General features: G+C 42.7%; 1 protein-coding gene across 1 annotated transcript; it reads right to left on the reverse strand.

Moving 5' to 3' along the window:
- Positions 1 to 8122: 8122 nt before the first annotated feature.
- Positions 8123 to 18170, reverse strand: LOC103304563 (zinc finger protein 709-like). The gene is made up of 4 exons (XM_054717391.1): positions 18091 to 18170; positions 10888 to 11014; positions 10623 to 10683; positions 8123 to 9994 (listed from the first exon to the last, which is right to left on the reverse strand). Exons 2-4 carry the CDS (start codon positions 10973 to 10975, stop codon positions 8248 to 8250), a joined length of 1896 nt encoding a protein of 631 aa, XP_054573366.1. The 5' UTR covers positions 10976 to 11014; positions 18091 to 18170; the 3' UTR covers positions 8123 to 8247.
- Between the last annotated feature and the right edge of the window lie 5257 nt (positions 18171 to 23427).

Genomic DNA, 23427 nt, shown 5'->3' on the forward strand with positions numbered 1-23427 from the left:
AGAAACGCCACACCCCTTTACCAAAGTGACCATGACACACCAAGGCATTTGTAAGGGGCTTTTGTATCCATGGCTCTAAAAATAAAGATATAGTTCCACATCATAACAATAACCAATAGTCCCCTCTTCTTACTAATATCACTGACTGGGGCTTCTCCCAAGTTACCTTTAGCTCCACTACATTGTTTTTGCCTTCTAGAAAATGACTATGATTACTGATGATCGAATAAAGTTTACCTCCTCACAGCATTCTATACAGAAAAAGGTCTTGCTTCCTTAATAGCAATGAAATCATCTAACACAAGTCAAAATCCTGTTAAAAGTCCTTTTGAACATGGTGACATTGTACCTCACAGTCCCTGCTGGTTTGTCTTCATTCTTATTAGAATCCATTGCTCCGCTCTTTTTGACGAGAGGTGTAATCCTGCAGGTCACTGGCAAAAGAGAACTGAGAAAAACATGATTTACAGTTCTGGCATCAAGAATGAAAAAAAAAAATCAGTATTTTTGTGGATTTTTTTAAACTTATTTTTCTGAAACGTGCTTTACAATGTTTTGTGTCCTTAAACACGATTTTTTGTTGTTGTTAATTTTCACCTGAGGATATTTTTTCCATTGATTCTTAGGGAGAGTAAGAGAGAGGGAAAGACAGAAACATCGATGTGAGATGTGAGAGAAACACATTGATTGGTTGCCTCCTGCACGAGCCCCGACCAGGGCCTGTGCCAGGGAGGTGCCTGCAACCAAGGCACATGCCCTTGATATGAATTGAACCTAAGACCCTTTGGTCCGCAGGCTGACGCTCAATCCACTGAGCCAAACCGGCTAGGGCATAAATCAGTTTTATAAGATTGTATCTATGAAAGATTAAAATATAAAATCTGTTTGAGGCCCTAGCTGGTTCGGCTCAGTGGATAGAGCGTCGGCCTGCAGACTGAAGGGTCCGGAGTTCAATTCTGGTCAAGGGCACATGCCTGGGTTGTGGGCTCGATCACCCATAGGGGGCATGCAGGAGGCAGCTAATCAATGATTCTCTCTCATCATTGATGTTTCTATCTCTCCCTCTCCCTTCTTCTCTGAAATCAATAAAAATATATTTAAAAATAAGTAAAATAAAATTTGTTTGAGAAAGAAAACTGAACTTGTATGTACATGATAATATTGACTAACAATAATATGTAATCATTAAATGTAAAAAATTTCCAAGTGTATCTGAAAATGCATATTATAATGAGACATTTTAATATATTCTTTTCAGGAAATGGAAAACAAAATATCTATTAGCATTTTATATCCTAAAAACAGTTACTACAATATTTCTATGAAACAACTACATAAGCATTAGTTGGAAAAAAGTAAGCACATAGTTTTAATCACATGTAATCAAGCATAATTAAAAATTTACCACGGCTCTGGCTGAGTGGCTCAGTTGGTTGGAGCGTCATCCCATACACCAAAAGGCTGCAGGTTCGATCACCAGTTGGAGAGCATACAGGAGTCAACAGATCAATGTTTCTTTCTCACATCAATGTTTCTCTCTCTCTCTCTCTCTCCCTCACTCCCTTCCTCTCTAAAATCAATAAAAACATATCCTTGAATGAGGATTAAAATTATATATGTATACATATGTATATCTTGAGGGGTTGGGCTCAGCTACAAGTAATTGGAAACACCTAGTCTTCCTGAGAGGAGGAAGGTGCTTATTTCTCACACCAAAGGACCGGGTCAACACAGCCCCAAAACATGCAGCAGAGAAACAAACTCCATGTTCTTTTCGTAGCAGCATTGTAGATGTCATGGTCAACCAAGGACATATACTAGCACTATTAACAGCATAAGGTATTTCCTATATAATTTAGGACTTATGCAGATGTAATCTAGAGGAAAATCAGATCCTACATAATAAAAGGGTAATATGTAAATTACCATCACTCCACTATGCCCATGATTGGGCCAGCGGGAGGCGCAGGGGGCGGGACTCGGGGTGGCCAGGGTGGCCGATTGGGCTGGTGGGACACTGAGCTCGCTTCGCCAGCAGCGGCGCGAGCTCAGCGTCTGCGGCACAGAAGGGGCCTCTGGGGCAGCGAGCCCATGTCCTGCTGCGGACCATCAAAAGCGGGGAGCGAAAGCGGGGAGCTGGCTGTCTATCCGCTCCGGCACTAGGCCTTTCAAAAGCCTCCGCTGCGCCGGAGGCTTTGCCAGCTCCCCCGCGATCGGGGGAGCTGTGTGTCTGCTCCAGCACCAGCGGACCCCCTGCCATCAAAAGCGGAGAGCAGACTGCTAGGCTTTGCGGGGCAGTGGATATGGCCTGGATGGCAGGTTAGGCCTAGGGGACCCTACACGTGCATGATTTAATCATGCACTGGGCCTCTAGTATAAACATAAACGTTTGAATCAGTTTCATGGTGGACACAAGACAGCTTACAGAAAAATCCAAACTCTGATGGAACTTTGATGTGCAATTTGTGAAGACAGCAGTGGAAACTTATACCTAAAAAGTGGAAATTAAATAGTTGGTGGTGGTTTTGAGTATTCTCTTGACTGGAAGGGCAAAGAATTTTTTAAAATGAGGTGGAAGATGGTACGTAGGTGCCTCTTTCTCCCTGTGTGGTAGCTCTACAATATGACTAATTAATACCTTCTTTGCTTTGGCTTTCAAAATCTCACACTATGGGGCTACTAGTAATGTCTAATGGAACCACAAAGGGCATAGATTCTAAAAATCTAGTTCCTAACACTACCCACAGGGGTGTTATTTCCAACTCTATTTATTTTCCTATTTAATACAGGTCTCTCTTCTGAAATAAAAATCTATTCACCAAATGCAAGTCAAATAAAACAACAGCAAAGGCTGAAATATGAAAATAATAATTCCCATGAAACTAAAATCTTTCATAAACTTGACATACTTAAAAATTTATTCTACCTGTTTAATTAGAATGAAAAAAAAATGGAAAAATTATCTAATACCCATCACCCCACATAAGGAGTTTTGTCAGTATGAAAGTGAGAATATATATATATCATGGAATAGAAATATCCAGGAACTATCAAAAAACCAGTAGGAAAATCGCAACAAATAACAAACTGTCTTTTTTTCCCCAATGGCCCCTTAACATGAAACAAAACTTTAAAAGTTAAACCTAATTGCATATTAGAAGTAAACTTGAATGCACCCATGTATCTTACAAGCTTCAAAATGTAGAGACAATGTTATTAACTGACTAGAGGCCCAGTGCATGAAAATTTATGCACTGGAGGGGGGGGGGTCCCTCAGCCTGGTCTGCCCCCTCTCACAGTCCGGGAGCCCTCAGGGGTGGGAGGTGACCGGGGGATCAGGGGAAGGTGACGCCCCCATCACACCTCTGCTGCTGCCACTGCCAGTAGCGCAAGCCTCGGCCTGCCTGGTTACCTGAGCCTTGGGCAGCCCTGGTCGGCTGGGCAGCTGCCATCCAAGGCTTGCCTGCACCTCGGGCATCAGCTGGGCAGCCACCATCCGAGGCTTGCCTGCGCCTCAGGCCGGCCCTGGGCAGCTGGGGGGCTGAGGATACTGGGGGACTCTGGAGGCAGGTGCCCCAGTGGGGATGAGGGGATTGGGTGCCACCATCTGTGGGTGCCTCCATCTTTGAGGACGTGACAGTAAATTAGCATATTCCCTCTTTATTAGATAGGATGGTAATACAGAAAAAGGTCTTCCTTCATTAGCAATGAAATCATCTAACACAAGTCAAAAACCTGTTAAAAGTCCTTATGAACATCCTGATATTATACCTCCCAGTCCTTGATGGTTTGTGCTCCTTATTAGAATTCATTAATTATTCACTATCTATTAATGTTATATAATTACTAGAGGCCTGGTGCACGAAATTCGTGCACGAGGGGGGGAGGGGTGTCCCTCAGGCCAGCCTGCACCCTCTCCAATCTGAGACCCCTCCAGGGATGTCCGACTGCCCATTTAGGACTGATCCTGGTGGGATCGGGCCTAAACGGGCAGTCGGACATCCCTCTCACAATCCAGGACTGCTGGCTCCCAACTGCTCACCTGCCTGCCTTCCTGATTGCCCCTAACCGCTTCTGCCTGCCGGCCTGATTGATGCCTAACTGCTCCCCTGCCAGCGTGTTTGCCCCTAACTGCCCTCCCCTTTAGGCCTGGTCACCCCTAACTGCCCTCCCCTGCAGGCTTGATTGCCCCCAACTGCCCTCCCTTGCAGGCCTGGTCCCTCCCAACTGCCCTCCCCTGCTGGCCATCTTGTGTCCACATGGGGGCAGGATCTTTGACCACATGGGGGCAGCAATCTTGTGTGTTGGAGTGATGGTCAATATGCATATTACCCTTTTATTAGATAGGATAGAGGCCTGGTGCACGGGTGGGGGCCGGCTGGTTTGCCCTGAAGGATGTCCCGGATCAGGGTGGGGGTTCCCTTGGGGTGTGGGGCGGCCTGGGTGAAGGGCCTGTGGTGGTTTGCAGGCCGGCCATGCCCCCTGGCAACCCAAGCAGAGGCCCTGGTATCTGGGGTTCATTTACCTTCTACAATTGAAACTTTGTAGCCTGGAGCGGAGCCAAGCCTCCTACTCGCTCCGTGGCCGGCAGCCATTTCTTTTGGGGTTTGTGTATATCTTCTATAATTGAAACTTTGTAGCCTGGAGCGGAGGCCTAGGCCAGCCAGGGCTAGAGAAGCTTTGCTTCCTCCATTGCTGGGGGAAACCCAAGCCTCCCACTCTTTCCAGCTCAGTGGCTGCCGCCATTTTTATTTGGATTTGTTTACCTTTTTTTTTTTTAATTTCTTTATTGATTAAGGTGTCACATATTTGTCCTCATCCCCCCATTCCCATCCCACACCCCACCCCACGGATGCCCCAACCCCCTGTTGAACTTAACCATTGGTTAGGCTCATATGCATGCACACAAGTCCTTTGGTTGATCTCTCCCCCCTCCCCCACCCCCCATCGATAGTCCAATCGATGCCTCCTTGTTTTTGGTTCTGTTCTTGTTCATCAGTCTATGTTGTTCATCATTTCCCCTAGATGAGCGAGATCATGTGTCACTAGAGATATACTTATAAGAACTGAATGTGAGACGAGCAATAATAGTTATGCTGACAAGCAAATGAATCAGTCTGTAGTGAGTTTCTTTCTGGACCAACAGTTCCTTTGAGACCCAATTTCAATGTCCACCAGTTCCTTATGTGTACATGTCAGCACTGACCCCTCAGCTCTGGATGGTGGACAAATGGTGGTAACAGAGGTACGACTCCCTCTGGTTTGGTCTCGGCCGGACCCAGGGGCACGGCTTCACCCGGACTCAGGGGCACGTGGCCTCACCCGGACCCAGGGGCATGTGGCCTCACCCAGATCCAGGGGCACACGGCCTCACCCGGACCCAGGGGCGCGTGGCCTCACCCGGGCCCGGGACCCAGCCTCACCCGGATCCAGGGGCACACGGCCTCATCCGGACCCAGGATCCGGCTTCACCCGGACCCAGAGGCGCGTGGCCTCACCCGGACCCAGGGGCACACGGCCTCACCCGGACCCAGGGGCGCGTGGCCTCACCCAGGCCCGGGACCCGGCCTCACCCGGATCCAGGGGCACACGGCCTCACCTGGACCCGGGATCCGGCTTCACCCGGACCCAGGGGCACGTGGCCTCCCCCGGACCCAGGGGCGCGTGGCCTCACCCAGACCCAGGGGCGCGTGGCCTCACCCGGACCTAGGTGCGCGAGGCCTCACCCAGACCTGGGACCCAGCCTTACCCGGATCCAGGGGCACATGGCCTCACCCGGACCCGGGATCCAGCTTCACCCAGACCCAGGGGCGCGTGGCCTCACCCGGACCCAGGGGCGCGTGGCCTCACCCGGGCCCGGGACCCAGCCTCACCCGGATCCAGGGGCACACGGCCTCACCAGGACCTGGGATCCGGCTTCACCTGGACCCAGAGGCGCGTGGCCTCACCCGGACCCAGGGGTGTGTGGCCTCACCCGGATCCAGGGGCACACAGACTCACCCGGACCCAGGGGCGCGTGGCCTCACCCAGGCCCGGGTGTTTACCTTCTATAATTGAAACTTTGTAGCCTTGAGTGGAGACTTAGGCCTGCAACTGCACACAGAAAGCTTGGCTCCTTTGTTACACGGGAAACCCAAGCCTCCCTCCTGCTCTGTGTGGCTGTAGCCATCTTGGTTGGGTTTATTTGCATATTTGCTCCTGACTGGCTTGTGGGTGTAGCAGAGTTAGGGTCAATTTGCATATTACTCTTTTATTAGGTAGGATTTAAAGGCAAATTGTAAAATTATTTCACCTCAATATTTATTTCTAAAAGTAACTGATGCTTAAACAACATGAGTTTGAAATGTGCAGGTCCATTTTTCTGCAGAATTTAAAATGTGGACCTGTGCTGTTTCAAACTTGGGTTGTTCAAGGATCAAATGTATTTTCAATCTTTGGTTTGGTATTCATTTATGAAGAGGGCTAGCTTAGGTTACACAAACATTTTTTTTAAATATTTTATTGATTTTTTTTACAGAGAGGAAGAGAGAGGGATAGAGAGTTAGAAACATCGATGAGAGAGAAACATCGATCAGCTGCCTCTTGCACACCCCCTACTGGGGATGTGCCCGCAACCAAGGTACATGCCCTTGACCGGAATCGAACCTGGGACCCTTCAGTCCGCAGGCCGACGCTCTATCCACTGAGCCAAACCAGTTTCAGCCAAACATTTTCAACTGCGTGGAAAACAGGTTCCCTTAACTCCTGAGTTTTCCAAGGATCAACTGTAGCATAAATCCCATGTCCAAATGTGCACTTAAAAAACTGATAAACAGGAATCTATGGCGTCACACGTGGAGATATTGGCTGTTGGAAGTGCCGATGTGTACATCCCTCTGAGGGCTCATGTAGTTATGGCTGCTACAATGGGGGTTCTTGAACCCAAGAAGACATCAAGTTTTACATGTGGAGGAACGATATCCATCAACACTTCCTGTCTGTTGGCCGTATTTCCATTGCTTTATGAGGTTCCATCTAAGCCTCTCGAAAAGTATATCAAACCAGATAGAGGCGTGCCAGGGAAAGATGGAAGAGCTGCACAGTGGGACCATTCAGTGGAGAGCGACCCTGAGGTTAACTTGAAAACTGTAAAAATTGCACTATCTCTTATGTTTCATGTCGCCAGAAGACCACAACAGAATCCGAAAACGCAAATAAATAAAAGATTCAATGCCTTATATGCCACTATATTTCCAAACAAACAAGCTCTTGCCATCGAGTTGGATCCAACTTTGGATATTAAAGGAACAGTGGATTGCATGAGTCAAGAAGGATTAGACCAAAAGATATTGAACGTTCTCTTGTTCATACCAAACGACAAGCTTCCTGGAAAGACCTCTCAAGCATTCATCACGCAACTTAAGCTTTTCTCCACCTTTTCAGAGATGACTCCCTATGTGGTTATGAAGGCCCTGATCAATGACAGAATTGGTCATGTGATGACATTGAGATCTATTGCAGATGCTGCTGCTAAATTAGTGACGGTGGAAAGAGAGCTCATGGAAAAACACACAAAGGAAAGGTTTCCGTATCTGAAAATCTTGCGATTAGAAGGTCATGAACGCATTGTTCCTCAAGCACTTCCTAATCTCTTCAAAGCAGCAACTCTTTGGAAACAGAAAAGAGATGGAACCTTCAGAGAATATCGGTAACAAAGGATTTGCAGTCTGAAGTGTCGGAACAGGACCTTGAGGAAGCGCTATTAATGCCACCACTAAAGAAGAGAGGTGCATCGAATGTGAGCTATGATAGTTTGAGAATCGTCTACGGGATCAGTGCTGAGGAAGTTGGCAGGCTGATGGGCATCTCTGTTCGTAACACTGAAACCAAACGCAGATCTGAGCCAACAGTAATGAAGGACCAAGACTTACCAATAACATCCAGAGATCTTCGACAAATGATACAAACACTTGGGCAAATGGTCAACAAACAGGATGAAATTCTTAATTGTCTACCTCCAAGATAAATAGTTATCAATCTTGAAATACACAACTACCTCAAGTTTTACAGATTAAAGAAAAAAAAACACAAAAAAAAACTGATAAACAATTTACTATTTTAATAATAGCTCTCTAATCTTGAAAGTTTTCTAGAGCATTATAACTAAATTAAGTTATGTCAATCCTTCTCATGTTATTTGCTTTTTTATTTCTTTTCAGTGGGAGTTTTCACATGTAAGGATGTAGGCCAACTGAAGTCTTTCCCACACTACTTACATTCAAGAGGTTTTATCCAGTGAGTCCTTTCATGCCTTCGAAAGGAATAGGGATGACTAAAGGCTTTCCCACATTCTTCACATTTATATGGTTTTTCTGTAGTGTGCACTCTCATCATGTGTATTCGAAAAATTTTGTTACAAATAAAAGCTTTCCCACATTCCTTACATTCATAGGGTTTCTCTCCAGTGTGAGTCCTTTCATGTCTTTGTAAGGAACTGTGATCTCTGTAGGCTTTTCCACATTGTTTACATTCATAGGGTTTCTCTCCAGTGTGAGTTCTTTCATGTCTTTGATATAAACTAAGGCAAGTGAATGCTTTCCCACATTCCTTACATTGATATGGTGTTTTACCAGTGTGCATTTTCAAGTGTCTTTGAATGGTGGTACGACAAATGAAGGATTTCCCACAATGTTTACATTCATAGGGTTTCTCTCCTGTGTGAGTCCTTTCATGTGTTTGTAAGGAACGATAATATCTGAAGGCTTTTCCACACTCCTTACATTTATAGGGTTTCTCTGCAGTGTGAGTTCTTTCATGTATTCGAAGATTACTAGGAGTACTGAACACTTTACTACACTTTTCACATTCATAGGGTTTCTCTCCAGTGTGAGATTTTTTGTGTATTTTTAAGAAACTGTTACATCTGAATGCATTTCCACATTCCTTACATGCATAGGGTTTCTCTCCTGTGTGTATTCTTTCATGTATTTGCAAGGAACTGTAGTATCTCAAAGCCTTTCCACATTGCTTACATTCATAGGGTTTCTCTCCTGTGTGCGTCCTTTCATGGGTTTGTAAGGAACTATAAAATCTAAAGGCCTTTCCACATTCTTTACATCCATAAGGTTTCTCTGCACTGTGAATTCTTTCATGTTTGCGAAGACAACTGGGAGCACTGAATGCTTTGCTACATTTTTTACATTCATAGGGTTTCTCTCCAGTGTGAGACCTTTCATGTGTTTGTAAGGAACTGTAATATCTGAATGTTTTTCCACATTCCTTACAAACATAGGGTTTCTCTCCTGTGTGAATCATTTCATGTGGTTGTAGGGAACTGTAAGATCTGAAGGTCTTTCCACATTGCTTACATTCATAGGGCTTTTCTGCAGTGTGCGTTCTTTCATGTATTTGAAGATGACTGGGATAGCTGAACGCTTTATTGCATTTTTTACATTCATAGGGTTTCTCTCCAGGGTGATTCCTTTCATGTCTTTGAAAACTTTTATAATATCTGAAGGCTTTTCCACAGAGTTTACATTGATAGGGCTTCTCTACAGTGTGGCTTCTCTCACATGTTTGAAGAAAAAGTGAAGAACTAAAGGTTTTCCCACTCTCCTTACATTTATAAGGAGCATCTGCAGTATGTTTGATCATGTGTCTTTGAGGGCTTTTGAGCCACCTGAAGGCTTTCCAACATTCCTCACATTTATAAGCTTCCTCTCCATTGTGATTTCTTTCATCAAAAAACTGAATATAAGTGAAGGCTCTCCCACATATACTACATTTATATGGTTTCTCTCCATATTTCTGATACTCAGAGGTCTTGTGTCTAGTTTGACATTTGATGTCCCTATTATGGGATGAATGATGCATGAAGACTTCCCCACATGCATTGTATTCCCATGGTTTTACTCCAGGAAGAGATTTCGTCAGATTGAGATTTGGAATAAGGCTTAAGTTTTCTCCACATTGACTACCCTCCTTCCTTCTGCAGCGCCTCTCTACCATTTGACTTCTGCAAAAAACAAGAAGCACATTATTAATTTCTTTGTTAATAATTTTATACTTGTTAGTAGAATATTTGGACTACATTTTTATGATTTACTGCTAAGTATAGGTTTACTATCTTGTCCAAATTGTTGGACATTGAGTACACCAAAATCTCTGCAAGACAACTTCAGCCTTGCTATTATCAAAAAAATAACCTTCAGATTTAGCTTCATGAATGCTCTTTGCATGTAAACTATTTTTTTTTTTTTGCAAACACTACACATCTACCTCATATATAAAAAGTACTTTAGTAAAAAATTTCTGAGAAATAATTTGAAGCAGGGTTAGTTTAGATTGATTTTTTTCATTTGTTTTAAATATATATTTTTTTTTATTTCAGTGAGGAAAGTAGAGGGAGAGATAGAAACATCAATGATGAGAGAGAATCATTGATCAGCTGCCTCCTGCACACCCCCACTGGGGATTGAGCCCACCACCAGGGCATGTGCCCTGACTGGGGATAGAACTGTGACCTCCTGGTTCATAGGTTGATGCTCAACCACTGAGTTGAGCTGAGAAAATTCTTCTAAAATTTTTATAGCATAACTGGTTTCTCATCTGAGACACTGCTTTCTATTGTGAATGTTACTCACCTGTGTTTACTCCCCTGGTTTTTGTACTGATCTCCAATTTCATGATCTTCCCATTTTTCCCCTAAAAATCAGACCAAGAAATAGGATTCCAAAGTATTAGAAATTGTAGAAAAATTATTAGATTCTAGTTCTATACTGAGCTGTGACTACGCTTAGTTTATTTATCAATGTCCTTTATTCCTACATTACATGTTAGCACAATATTGATGGATAAGAAATACTTATCCTTCAGATGAGGAAGTAAAGGGTAACTTGTCATCCTTACCTATGGAGGCCAGGTTCCTGAAGGTTTCCCTCATCACATCTTTGTAGAGTTTCTTCTGTAAAGAATCCAGTAAGGCCCACTCCTCCATACTAAAGTTCACAGCCACATCCTCAAATGTCACTAAGTCCTAAAACATCACAAATATGTGTATAGTAAAATTTGTGAGATGGACTGCACTGAACACCTAGACTTCATTTACAGGAAGTTACATAAGATTCTGTCATCTCCAAACATTTATGCTAAGACTTCATCATCAAAAACTTACACTCTGTCCACAATTACTTTCTCATAAATACCATCACGAACACATGGAAATTATTTATACATTTTTACCATGATCACATTATATTTTATGTATTTCCTCTAATGGCAGGATTCAGAGCATGTTGGGAATAGAAAGAAATGCTACAGAAATGAAACAAATATTATATTATCATTTTAAGATAATAAATTCCTTGTGAAAAATGTTTTTTAAATTATTTAAATGATTTCAGAGAGGAAAAGGAGAGGGAGAGAAAGATAGAAACATCAATAATGAGAGAGAATCATTGATTGGCTGCCTCCTGCACACCCCCCCCCCCCCCCCTACTAGGGATCAAGCCCATAACCCAGGCATGTGCCCTTACTGGGAATCAAACCATGACCTCCTGGTTCATAGGTCAATGCTCTATCACTGAGTCACACCGGCTGGGTAGAAAAAAAACTTTTAATCTTTTTTGCTTATTACCACTTACAGTACTCCATGAGGCATTGGATTAAATGTGTATAAGATTTCTGGGAATAAATACATATTGAATAAACATATTTGCTTTTTGTTCTATTGCCATCATTAAACATGAGTCCAGAAGGCCTATGACAATGCTAGCTTCAGCAAGGTCTAGGTAGTCATATCGTCTTAAATTAGTTCTCCAGATCATTAAAAGTCATCAGATGTAGCTGGCTGAATAACATTCATACAGACCAGCACTGCTTTTTTCTTGTGTAATATATTTTTTTAATTTTTTAATTGATTTTTTTACAGAGAAGAAGGGAGAGGGATAGAGAGTTAGAAACATTGATGAGAGAGAAACATATATCAGCTGCCTCCTGCACACCCCCTACTGGGGATGTGCCCGCAACCGAGGTACATGCCCTTGTCCGGAATCGAACCTGGGACCCTTCAGTCTGCAGGCCGACACTCTATCCACTGAGCCTAACCGGTTAGGGCCTCTTGTGCAATATTTATTACAGACTCATTTCTTCCTTTCTCTCTCTGTCCAATATGACGGCCCAGAAAGTTAGTCTGGTACCATCTATCTATGGGGATATATTCTGAGATATGTATTGTTAGGCAATTTCATCATTATGGATACATGTAGAATGTACTTTCACAAATCTAAATGGCATTGCCTACCAAATACCTAGGCTATATGGCATAGCAGATTGATCCTAAACTACAAACCTGGACAGCTTGTTATCTTACTGAATACTACGGGCAATTGTAATACAAGGCTATTATTTGTATATCTAGATAATGCCCTCCCTTCTGTCATTTCTAAGCTCCCCTGTATAGGGGAGACTGCACCACAAGATACCCCCAACACACCTACATAAAGCCACTTTTTCAAAATTTGGTGATGTAGCTGGTCTACCTAGTACATAGAAACAAACATGAAGAGATAGACAAAATGAGGAGAAAGAGGATTATGCTACAAGCAAAAGAATAACTCAAAACCCCAGAAAAAGAACTAAATGAACAATCTACCTGATAAAAAGTTGAAAGCAATGGCTACAAAGATGGTCAATAAAATTGGAGAATAACCACGCGCCCCTTGGGTATGGGTGAGGCCACGTGCCCCTTAGTCCGGGTGACGCCGTGCCCCTGGGTTCGGCCGAGACCAAACCAGAGGGAGTCGGACCTCCATTACCACCATTTGTCCACCATCCAGAGCTGAGGGGTCAGTGCTGACATGTACACATAAGGAACTACTAGACATCGAAATTGGGTCTCAAAAGAACTGTTGGTCCAGGGGGAAGCTCGCTACAGATTGATTCATTTGCCTGTCAGCATAACTATTATTGCTCGTCTCACATTCAGTTCTTATTAGTATATATCTAGTGACATATGATCTCGCTCATCTAGGGGAAATGATGAACAACATAGACTGAGGAACAAGAACAGAACCAGAAGCAAGGAGGCATCGATCGGACTATCGGGCCTCAGAGGGAGGATAGGGGAGGGTAGGGGGAGGGTGGGGGGAGGGGGAGAGTTCAACCAAAGGACCTGTATGCATGCATATAAGCCTATCCAACGGTTAAGTTCAACAGGGGATTGGGGCATGCGTGGGGAGAGGGGTGGGATGGGAATGGGGGGATGAGGACAAATATGTGACACCTTAATCAATAAAGAAATAAAAAAAAATTGGAGAATAAATAAACTCAGGGAAAACTCCAACAAAGAGATAGAAAATATAAAAAAAGAACCAATCAGAACTAAAGAATGTAATAATTGAAATGAAAAAAATACACTAGAGGGAATTAATAGCAGATTAGATGATGCAGAAGAGTGAATCAGTGAACTGAAAAGCAAGGTAGTGGAAACCCTAACTAAAACAGCAAAAAGAAAAAAGAATTTCAGAAAGTGAAAATAGTTTAAGGGACCTCTGGGACAATATCAAGTATTACCATTCTCACCATAGAGGTTCCAGAAGAAGAGAGAGAGAGGGACAGAAAAACTATCTGAAGAAATAATGGCTGAAAACTGCCCTAACCTGGTGAAGGAAACAGATATCCAAGTCAGAAAGCACATAGGTCCCAAACAAGATGAACTTAAAGAAACCCACAAAACACGTAATTACTAAAATGCTAAAAGTTAAAGACAAAGAGAGAATTTTAAAAGCAGCAAGAGAAAAGCAGTTTAAAATCATGTGTATCTGGAATAAATTAATTAAGAGACATACACATGCACAAAGATGTGTAATATAATGTTAAAAACATAATATATGGGGGGGATGAGTAAAAAAATGGTGCTTTTAGAATATGTTGAATTTAAGCAACTATTAACTTAAACTACTATTTTTTTTAATATGTTTTATTGATTTTAGAGAGGAAGGGAGGGGAGAGAGATAGAAACATCAATGATGAGATAGAATCATTGATTGGCTGCCTCCTGCATGCCCCCTACTGGGGATCAAGCCTGCAACCCAGGCATGTGCCCTTGGCTGGAATCGAACCTGGGACCCTTCAGTCCACAGGTCAACGCTCTATCCACTGAGCCAAACCAGCTAGGGCTAACTTAAACTACTATTAATATAGGTTGTTATATGTGAAATTCAGGTAGCCATAAAACAAAAACCTGTAACAGATACACAAAATAAAAAGAAAGGCATCCAAACATAACACTACAGAAAGTCATCAATGCACAAAGGAAGAAAACAAGAGAAGAAAGGAATAGAGAAGAACTACAAAAACAACTAGAAAACAATTAATAAAGAAGCAATAATTACATACCCATCAATAACTACTTTAAATGTAAGTGACCTAAATTATCCAATCAAAAGACACAGTGGCTGAATGAATAATAAAAACAAGAGTCATACATATTTGCTTATAAAAAATTACTTCAGATATAAAGACACACATAGACTGAAATTGAAGGGAAAAAATATATTTTATGCAAATAGCAATGAAAAGAAAGCTGGTGTAGGAATACTTACACCAAGCAAAATAGACTAAAATAGTCTCTAATAAAAGCCAAAGAAAGGCATTACATAATAATAACATTTATGCATCTAACATAGGAATGCCTAAGTACATAAAGCAAAAATTACTCACTATAAAGGGAGAGATTGATAGTATGACATTAACAGTAGGGGACTTTAACAACCCACTTACATCAATGGATACATCATCCAGACGACCAACAAGGAAACACTGGCTTTAAGAGACACATTAGACCAGATGGAATTAATAGATATTTACAGAAACATTCCATCCAAATATAACAGAATACACAATATTTTCAAGTGCACATGGAATATTTTCCTGGACAGAGCACACATTAGACCACAAAACAAGTCTTAGTAAATTTAAGATTGAAACATCAAGAATTTTTTGTATTGAAATATCTTTTCTGATGACAATAGTATAAAACTAGATATTGATTATAAGGAAAAAAACTAGGGAAAAAAACACAAATATGTGGAAGCTAAATAACATGCTCCTAAATAATCAAGAGGTTAACAGAGAAATCAAAGAAAATATCAAAAAATATCTGAGATAAATGAAAATAAAAACACAGCATTCCAAAACATAGGGTGTCCCAAAAATGTATACATACACTTTGAATAATTATAAAGGCAGTGTTTATTAAATTACATTTCATTGCCCTACCCGGTTTGGCTCAGTGGATAGAGCGTCGGCCTGTGGACTGAAGGATCCGGGATTTGATTCCAGTCAAGGACACATGCCCTGGGTTGCAGGCTTGATCCCCACTAGGGGGCGTGCAGGAGGTAGCAGATCAATGAGTCTCATCATTGATGTTTCTCTCTCTCATCCCTCTCCCTTCCTCTCTGAAATCAATAATAAATAATAAATAAATAAGTAAATAAGTAAATAAATACATACATAAATACATAAAAATATATTTTATTTTCAAAGTTGAGCTATCAGCTGTTAAAATGTATATATATTTTGGGGAGGACATCCTGTATATGGGGCAAAGCAAAAGCAGTTCTAAAAGGGAAGTTTATAGTGATTCAGAACTACCTCAAGAAACAAAAATTTCAAATGGTGCACCTAAAAGAACTATAAAAAGAAAGTTAGTAGAAGGAAGGAAATAATAAAGATCAAAGTGAAAACACATGAAATGGAGGAAAAATAATGAAAAGATCAATGAAACTAAGATTACTGAAAAAAATAAAATGAACCCTTACTTAGCCAGACTCATCAAGAAAGAAAGAAAATAATAATCCAAATAAATAAAAACATAAATGAAAGAGACGTTACAACTAACAACACAGAAATACAAATAAATCATAAGTGAATACACCAACAAGCTGAACAACCAATATGAAATGTATACATTTCTAGAAAAACATATGTTCAGCCTAAATCAGGAAAAAAATAGAAAATCGGAATAAACAGATAACTAGTAACAAAATTGAAATCAGTAATGAAAGAAACCCCAACAAACAAAAATCTAGGACCTAACAGTTTGCTGAATTCTACCCAAAACTTAACGAATTATTACCTATACTTCTCAAAGTATTCAAAAAAATTGAAGAGAAAGGAACACTTTAAAACTCATTCTACAAGGCCAGCACTACCCTGACACCAAAACCACACAAAGACATACAAAAAAAAAAAAAAAATACCAGCCCTGGCTGCTGTAGCTCAGTTGACTGGCCACCATCCCAGGCATCGAAAGGTTGCTGGCTTCCTGATTCCTAGTCAGAGCAAAAGCCCAGGTTTCAGGTACAGTCCATGGTAGGGGGTGTGCAGGAAGCAGCCATTTGATGTTATGCTCTCACATCAATGTTTCTCTCTTCTCCCTTCCTTTCTCTCTAAAAATCAACAGTCTATTCTTAAAAAAAATTAAAATATTATAAAATATACACACACACACACACACACACACACATATATATATATATATATTCCATCTATAAACATAGATGTAAAAATCCTCAAAAAATATTAGCACACCAAATTCAACAATACATTAAAAGGATCATATACCATGATCCAGTAAAATTTATTCCAAGATTGCAAAAATGGTCCAATATCCACAAAACAAAAATCATAATACACCATAATAACAAAACAAAAATAAAAACCTTATAACCATCTCAATAGATGTAAATAATTTGATAAAATATAACATCCATGAAACTTTCAACAAAGTGGGACTAAATAGAACGTATCTCAATATAATAAAAACCACGTGACAAACCCAGAGCTTACACACTCAATGGTGAAAAGTTAAGAGCTTTTCCCCTAACATCAGGAACAAGACAGAATGCCTGCACTCACCACTTTTTAAAAAAAAATACAATATTATATTAGTTTCAGGTGTACAACATAGTGATTCAACATTTATATATCTTACAAAGTGATCACCACAATAATTTTAGTAACCTTCTGTCACCATACATAGTTATTACAAAGTTATTGACTCTATTTCTAGTGCTGTACATTACACGCCCATGACTTATAAAATAAGTTTGTATTTCTTAATCCCCTTCAACTTTTCTGCCCATTCCCAATCCTTCTCCCCTCTGGCAACCATCAGTCTGTTCTATCTAGCACCTCACACCTGTCAGAATAGCTATGATCAAAAAGTCAACAAATAACAAGTGTTGGCAAGAATGTAAAGAAAAGAGAACCCTTGTGTACTATTGGTGGGACTGTAATTTGGTGCAGCCACTATAGCAAATGGTATGAAGGTTCCTCAAAAATATTAAAATTAGAACTACCATTCGATTTTGGGTAGTCTACTTTTGGGTATTTATCCAAACAAAACAAAAATAATAATTCAATAAAGATATTTGTACCCCTATGTTAATTACAGTACTATGTAATACTGTAGATGTGATACATACATACACACACAGAGACAAAATGGAGTATTACTCAGCTATAAAAATAATAAAATCTTACCAGTTACATAAACATGGGTGGAGATAGAGATTTTATGATAAGTGAAAAAGTCAAACCAAGAAAGACAAATACCATATAATTACACTTATCTGTGGAACTTAAAAAAACAAAACAACCTACCAAAACAAAACAGAAACAGACTCATGGAACAGAGAACAAACGGATAGCTTCCCCCAAAGAAGAGTTTTGGCTGAATAGGTGAAAGAGAGAAAGAGAAATAAGTAAGAGGTCCAGACTTCCAGTTATATAATAAGTCATTGGGATGTAATTTATAGCATAGGGAAAATAGTCAAAAATATTATAATAAGTTTATATGAAGACAGTTGGTTACTATACTTATTTTGGTTATCACATTGTAAAATACATAAATGCAAAAATCACTATGTTGTACACCTGAAACTAATATAATATTGTATGTCAACTATAATTTTAAAAAGTAAACTTTTTTTTAAAAACTGAACAAGAAAATAACTGCTCTTTAAGGAGTGACCATCTGATGGGCTCACCTCACTCATGAGTATAATCAATCACCCTAGTACACTCCCCTGCCCCACCAAGACTCACCCTAATGGTAAGGAGAACCCAGCCTGGGTCACACCTTCACTCTAAACACACACATAGACTCCAACCAAAACCACTGTAAGGAGAGCTCCATTCTCAAACCCCTGCTCCCAAACAACAACGAATGACTAAAACTGCCAACTCAAAGTCCTCTGAGCACAGAACCCAGGCTCTGTGAGGTCAACAATGCAACACAGGGCAGCAGAGCTCAGGGGAGGGGCTCCCCAGCAAGCAGCAGCACCCAGAGCAGGAACCTCCAGGTTTTTATCAGCCTGACAGATAAGGAGGACAAGGGGAAGAGAGAGGGGTGCGGCTTAATTTTCAGTAGTTAAATATCAAACACATGGAGCCTGACCACTTATGACAAGAACAAACCCAAGTAAGAAAAACAGGCATTAGCTCTGGCCTGTTTTTATATAAATAGGGGGTAATATAGAAGTGATTGAAACTATTGTGTTGTGGATGGCTAACATACAGCGCTGCAATGGACCAGGATATGTGGTCAGGAAGTCTTCTTATTGATTTCTGTCTTAGAAATTTAATTAGCCTTCCTTCCAATGCACTACTTATTTAAAATAAGGAGAAAATTATATACATATATATATATATATACATATATATATCCTATATAATAAAAGGTAATATGCAAATTGACCCTAACGATGGAACGGCTGGTCGCTATGACATGCACTGACCACTAGGGACAGATGCTCAACACAGGAGCTGCCCCTGGTGATCAGTGCACTCCCACAGGGGGAGCTCCGCTCAGCCAGAATCCGGGCTGACTGGCAGTGGCAGGAGCCTCTCCCACCTCTTTGGAAGCGCTAAGGATGTCTGACTGATGGCTTAGGCCCGCTCCCAGCCACAATCAGACATCCCCTGAGGGCTCCCGGGCTGCCAGAGGGATGTCTGACTTCCAGCTTAAGCCCAATCCCCTGGGGAGCAGGCCTAAGCCGGCAGGTGGACATCCCCTGAGAGGGCGCAGGCCAGGCCGAGGGACTCCCCTGCCCCCAGTGCACAAAAATTCGTGCACTGAAAGCGGGGGGTCCCTCAGACCGGCCGGCCCCCTTTCACAGTCCGGGAGCCCTCAGGGGTGGGAGGCAACTCAGCAATCAGGGGAAGGCAACGCCCCATCACACCTCTGCTGCTGCCAGTATCAGCAGTGCAAGCCTCGGCCAGCCCTGGTTACCTGAGCCTCGGGTGGCCCTGGGTGGCTGGGGAGCCACCATCTGAGGCTTGCCTGTGCCTCGGGCCGGTCCTGGGCGGCTGGGAGGCTGAGGGGACTGGGAGACTCCGGAGGCAGGCCGAAGAGTGACTGGGCGCTGCCATCTTTGAGGGCGGGACAGTTAATTAGCATATTCCCTACTTATTGGCTGTGGGCACCGCCATCTTTGCGATGGTGTGAGGATCAATTAGCATATTCCCTCTTATATACCATTATTTCCTATGCTTAATCATTATTTTAAATTAATTTTTACTTTTTAAAATTAATTTAACTTTAACTTTCTTCTACAGAACACTACTCTAAGATGTAATCCTTTAAACACTAAAAAATATAAAACTCCAGACCATCAAAAATTCCCAAATTCCTTTCTGGTAAAAAGCCAAGGGACATTTTAACAGTTTGTCCACTGTATTTTACACTTGGGATATTTTTGAGATTGAGTAGTATATTATAATGCATTAGGGGTTTGCAATAAAGCCCTGAAATGAACTAGAAAATTCAAATATATCCTTAATTTTTGAGTTGTTTTTCTTACTACATCAATGAAAATAAAAATTCAACTGCTTTTTCCTCACATTCATTCAAATAGAAATTCTTTTAAATGTCAAATTTCTTTAGAATCATGGACATATAAAAACTGACCTAAAAATGGGAAAATCACCTGAGAACTTAAAAACACCCTTCTCCCATCTTCAGGCTCTCTTCCATAATAAAACCAAAATTATATTTGGTTCCACAATTATCTTGCCTTATATACACGGTATCTTTCAATCAACTTACATATTAAAAGCACAAGTGTTAATGAAAACTAGATTCAAAGAGCTGCAATATTCAATGGAGAAAGGAATCCAATGAAAGTAAACAGCCATACTGGAATCAAGAAAGGTCAGCAGCCTGCCTCCCTCCAGTTCAGAAGGAAACGCACACTCAGAAAGTGGAATGTTTCCACTAAGGGTCTAGACACCCCCTGCTGAGATAAACCCCTGCAGTGGGTCAGCCCCTGGGGAAGGACGTGGGTGACACCTGAGTAACCCCAGGAGTGAGCGCTGGGATCTCCACACACCCTCCCCTCTCCTGTAGGCATGAGGCTTCCATTCTCACAGGTGAGGCACCTCTCAGCCTGACTCAGTTTTCAGTATTCATTCTGATCCAAATGAATACCCAAATCCATAAACCTCTTGTCCACGAGACAACACCTGATCTGCATAGACCTTCTCAATGTCTACAAATTATACTCTGATTGCAAACCTCAACATAAAATCTAGAAACGGCTAGCACTAAGGATCCACACCCACACCCACAGAAAGGGCATCAGCACCCACCTCCACCCACGGCCCTGCATTGCATCCCCACTTCCGGGGCTCAGTAGCTCTTCTTAGGAATCGACTTCAACAATTCTGCTCTGCAAGGCCAAGCCCTGGGATTGTATTTTAAAACTCCCCAAAATAAAACAGCCTCAGAAACTTACTACACATGCTCAGGAAGAGTGAAAGAAAAATTCTAGAAATGGAACGTAATACTGAAAAAAAACCTCCCCCCACCCCCCGAATTCTCCTCTTTTTGCTTATTTGGAACTCTTTTATATTGTATTTCAGGTTCTAGTGATTAATTACATTTTACTCCTATTAAAAACTGAGACTTGGCCAGGCCGACGTGGCTCAGTGGTTGAGTGTCCACCTATGAACCAGGAGGACATGGTTCCATTCCTGGTCAGGGCACATGCCGGATCCCCAGGGTGGGGGGCGCAGGAGGCAGCCCATCAATGATTCTCTCTCATCATAGGTGTTTCTCTCTCTCTCTCCCCCCTTCCTCTCTGAAATCAATTAAAAGATATTAAATATATATATTTTTTTAAAACAAAAAACTGAGACTTAAATAAGTCAGTAAGTGTTTTCAAAGTGACCAACCCAGGGAAGGGGCCGTGCGGACGGGGCACAGCACCCAGGGAAGTTTCCCAAGAGGAACCTCCCCCAGGGGGCTTCCCCTGTCTGTGCCCAGGGAAGGTCCTGGGGGAGAGGAACGCGGACTTCACACGTCTTCTAGGTGGTTACTCTCGGCTTTCCTCTAACGCAGAATATCCAGACAAATAGAAATCTCTAAAGAAGAGCATTCCGTCATTATTCCGTAAAAAAATTTAAATGGGGGGGGGGGGGAGGGGTGTCAATCGGGGAAAAAGGAGACATATGTAATACTTTAGACAATTAAAAAATTTTTTTCAATAAAATAAACAAAGTATTGAGCCTGTTTGAAACGCACCCCGGAGGATACATAGTGGATCATGATGCTGAGCCTCGGGAGGAAAGTTGGCGTTGGGAATTGGAGGACTGACCTGGAAATGCAGAGATTTTCCGCCAGTTTCAGTAAAGGCCAATTTGGGGGACCAGGGTCCAGGATTTGAGACCCTGCCTCCCAAACTTTTAAGAAAACTCACAAAAAGACGGTTCCCCCTGAAGAGAGGAGGGACTGGGGACCCCACAGACCACAGCCGCTCCCCTGCACAGGCCCCGCAGACCGAGTCCCAATCGTCCCTGATGACCCGCCCCGTGGACCCCGCACCATCTGGGGAGACGCGGGCTGCCCACAGAGCCCGCGGCTGAAGCCCCCGCGCAGGGACGGCACGGAACTCCGGGCCCAGCCCCGCGCTGAGCGCCGGAGGGGACGCGGGGCCAGCGGAGCCCAAGCGGAAAGCGGACTCGGTCCGCAGACTCGGACTTGACCGAGGGGAGGCCGGTCCGACCACAGCCGGCTCCAGCCAGTTCCAGCCAGTTCCAACCAGCCCCTCCTCCCCGTGCCTCGCCGGGCCCCAAACACTCACCATTTCCAGCTTCCTAGGCCTCCCTGAGTCCCGCCTAAACTTCCCCACGCGAGCGGATCACCGCGCCGCAGAGCCTGCAACAGCGGCGCCGGGACCGTTAGGTACAGGCGACCAGCATTCCGGAGCCGGGCGGACGGCGAGAAGTCCACGCCCCTGTGGCGCCTCGCCCCACCCACCTGCCCCAGAAGCATCTCTGATTGGACAGTTGCAGATGAAGCGCCCGCCTCTGCCTGAGTGACAGCCCTCCGCAGGACCCTGGACTCAGACTCCAAACAGAACTTACTCCTGGCCTGGCGGGGGCTGACTGCGCTGTATTTGCCCAGCCCTTTGGGAACACGCGGGCGCAGGTGTGCACAGGGAATTCCCGATTCAGTTTCCAAATGGTGCAAGTTAAGTACAGAACACGAGGGTGTCCTCCCCGGCCAGGTCACACTGGAACAAGAGGGTTTATGTTCTCTCCAGGTCCAGGGCTTGGTGCAAGGGCTGTCAGGCCACTCCTGGCACGGAGACTCCTTAGCAACACCAAGGCGACCTCACCGTCTGTAATAACGTGTCTGACTCCATTTCGATCTTGGATGCTTCCCAGCAGTCCCTTCCTCACCCCCAGCCCTTCTGCCCTTAAGAGAAAGAATCTAAGAGCACTTGGCTCTGGTGGGGAGTTGGAAGCCTGATGACCTAGCCAGGGTGCAAGAACTCTTAGTCTAACCACAGGGTGTGAGATGTGTTAATTATATCTTTAGCTGTACATTTTACACTGGTAGGAAATTTAATTTACTTTTTGCCTGGGTCTCTAGAGATCTCTGAAATGTAAACGACTAAATATCCCGAAGACAATTGATTTTTCCATGTTCACTGACATAAGAAAAACAATAAATGGTTATGTAAACTTGGGACGCATCTGGAAACTTTCTCCTCTCTTCCAGCTTTATTGAGGTATAATTAACAAATCAAATTGTCCCACTTGTCCAAAGTACAACCCAGAGAGACCTTTTTGCACTACTAATAGACTTTTAATTTTTTTTGTTAATCCTCACCTGAGGATATTTTTTCCATTGATTTTTAAAGAGTGGAAGGAAGGGAGAGAGGGAGGGAGAGAGAAAAAAATAAATAAAACACCACATTGATGTGGTTGATTGGATGCCTACTGTACATGCCCTTGACTAGGAATCGAACCCTCGACCCTTCAGTGCACCAGCCAACACTCTAACCACCGAGCAACACCAGCCAGGATGGCTCCCAGACATTTTAAAGTACCTAATGGACCATTGGAGGTTTAGCAAATGAGTTTCATACAGTTTCC

The sequence above is a fragment of the Eptesicus fuscus genome, chromosome 6 (genome assembly GCF_027574615.1).
Source record: "Eptesicus fuscus isolate TK198812 chromosome 6, DD_ASM_mEF_20220401, whole genome shotgun sequence".
NCBI lineage: Eukaryota > Metazoa > Chordata > Mammalia > Chiroptera > Vespertilionidae > Eptesicus > Eptesicus fuscus.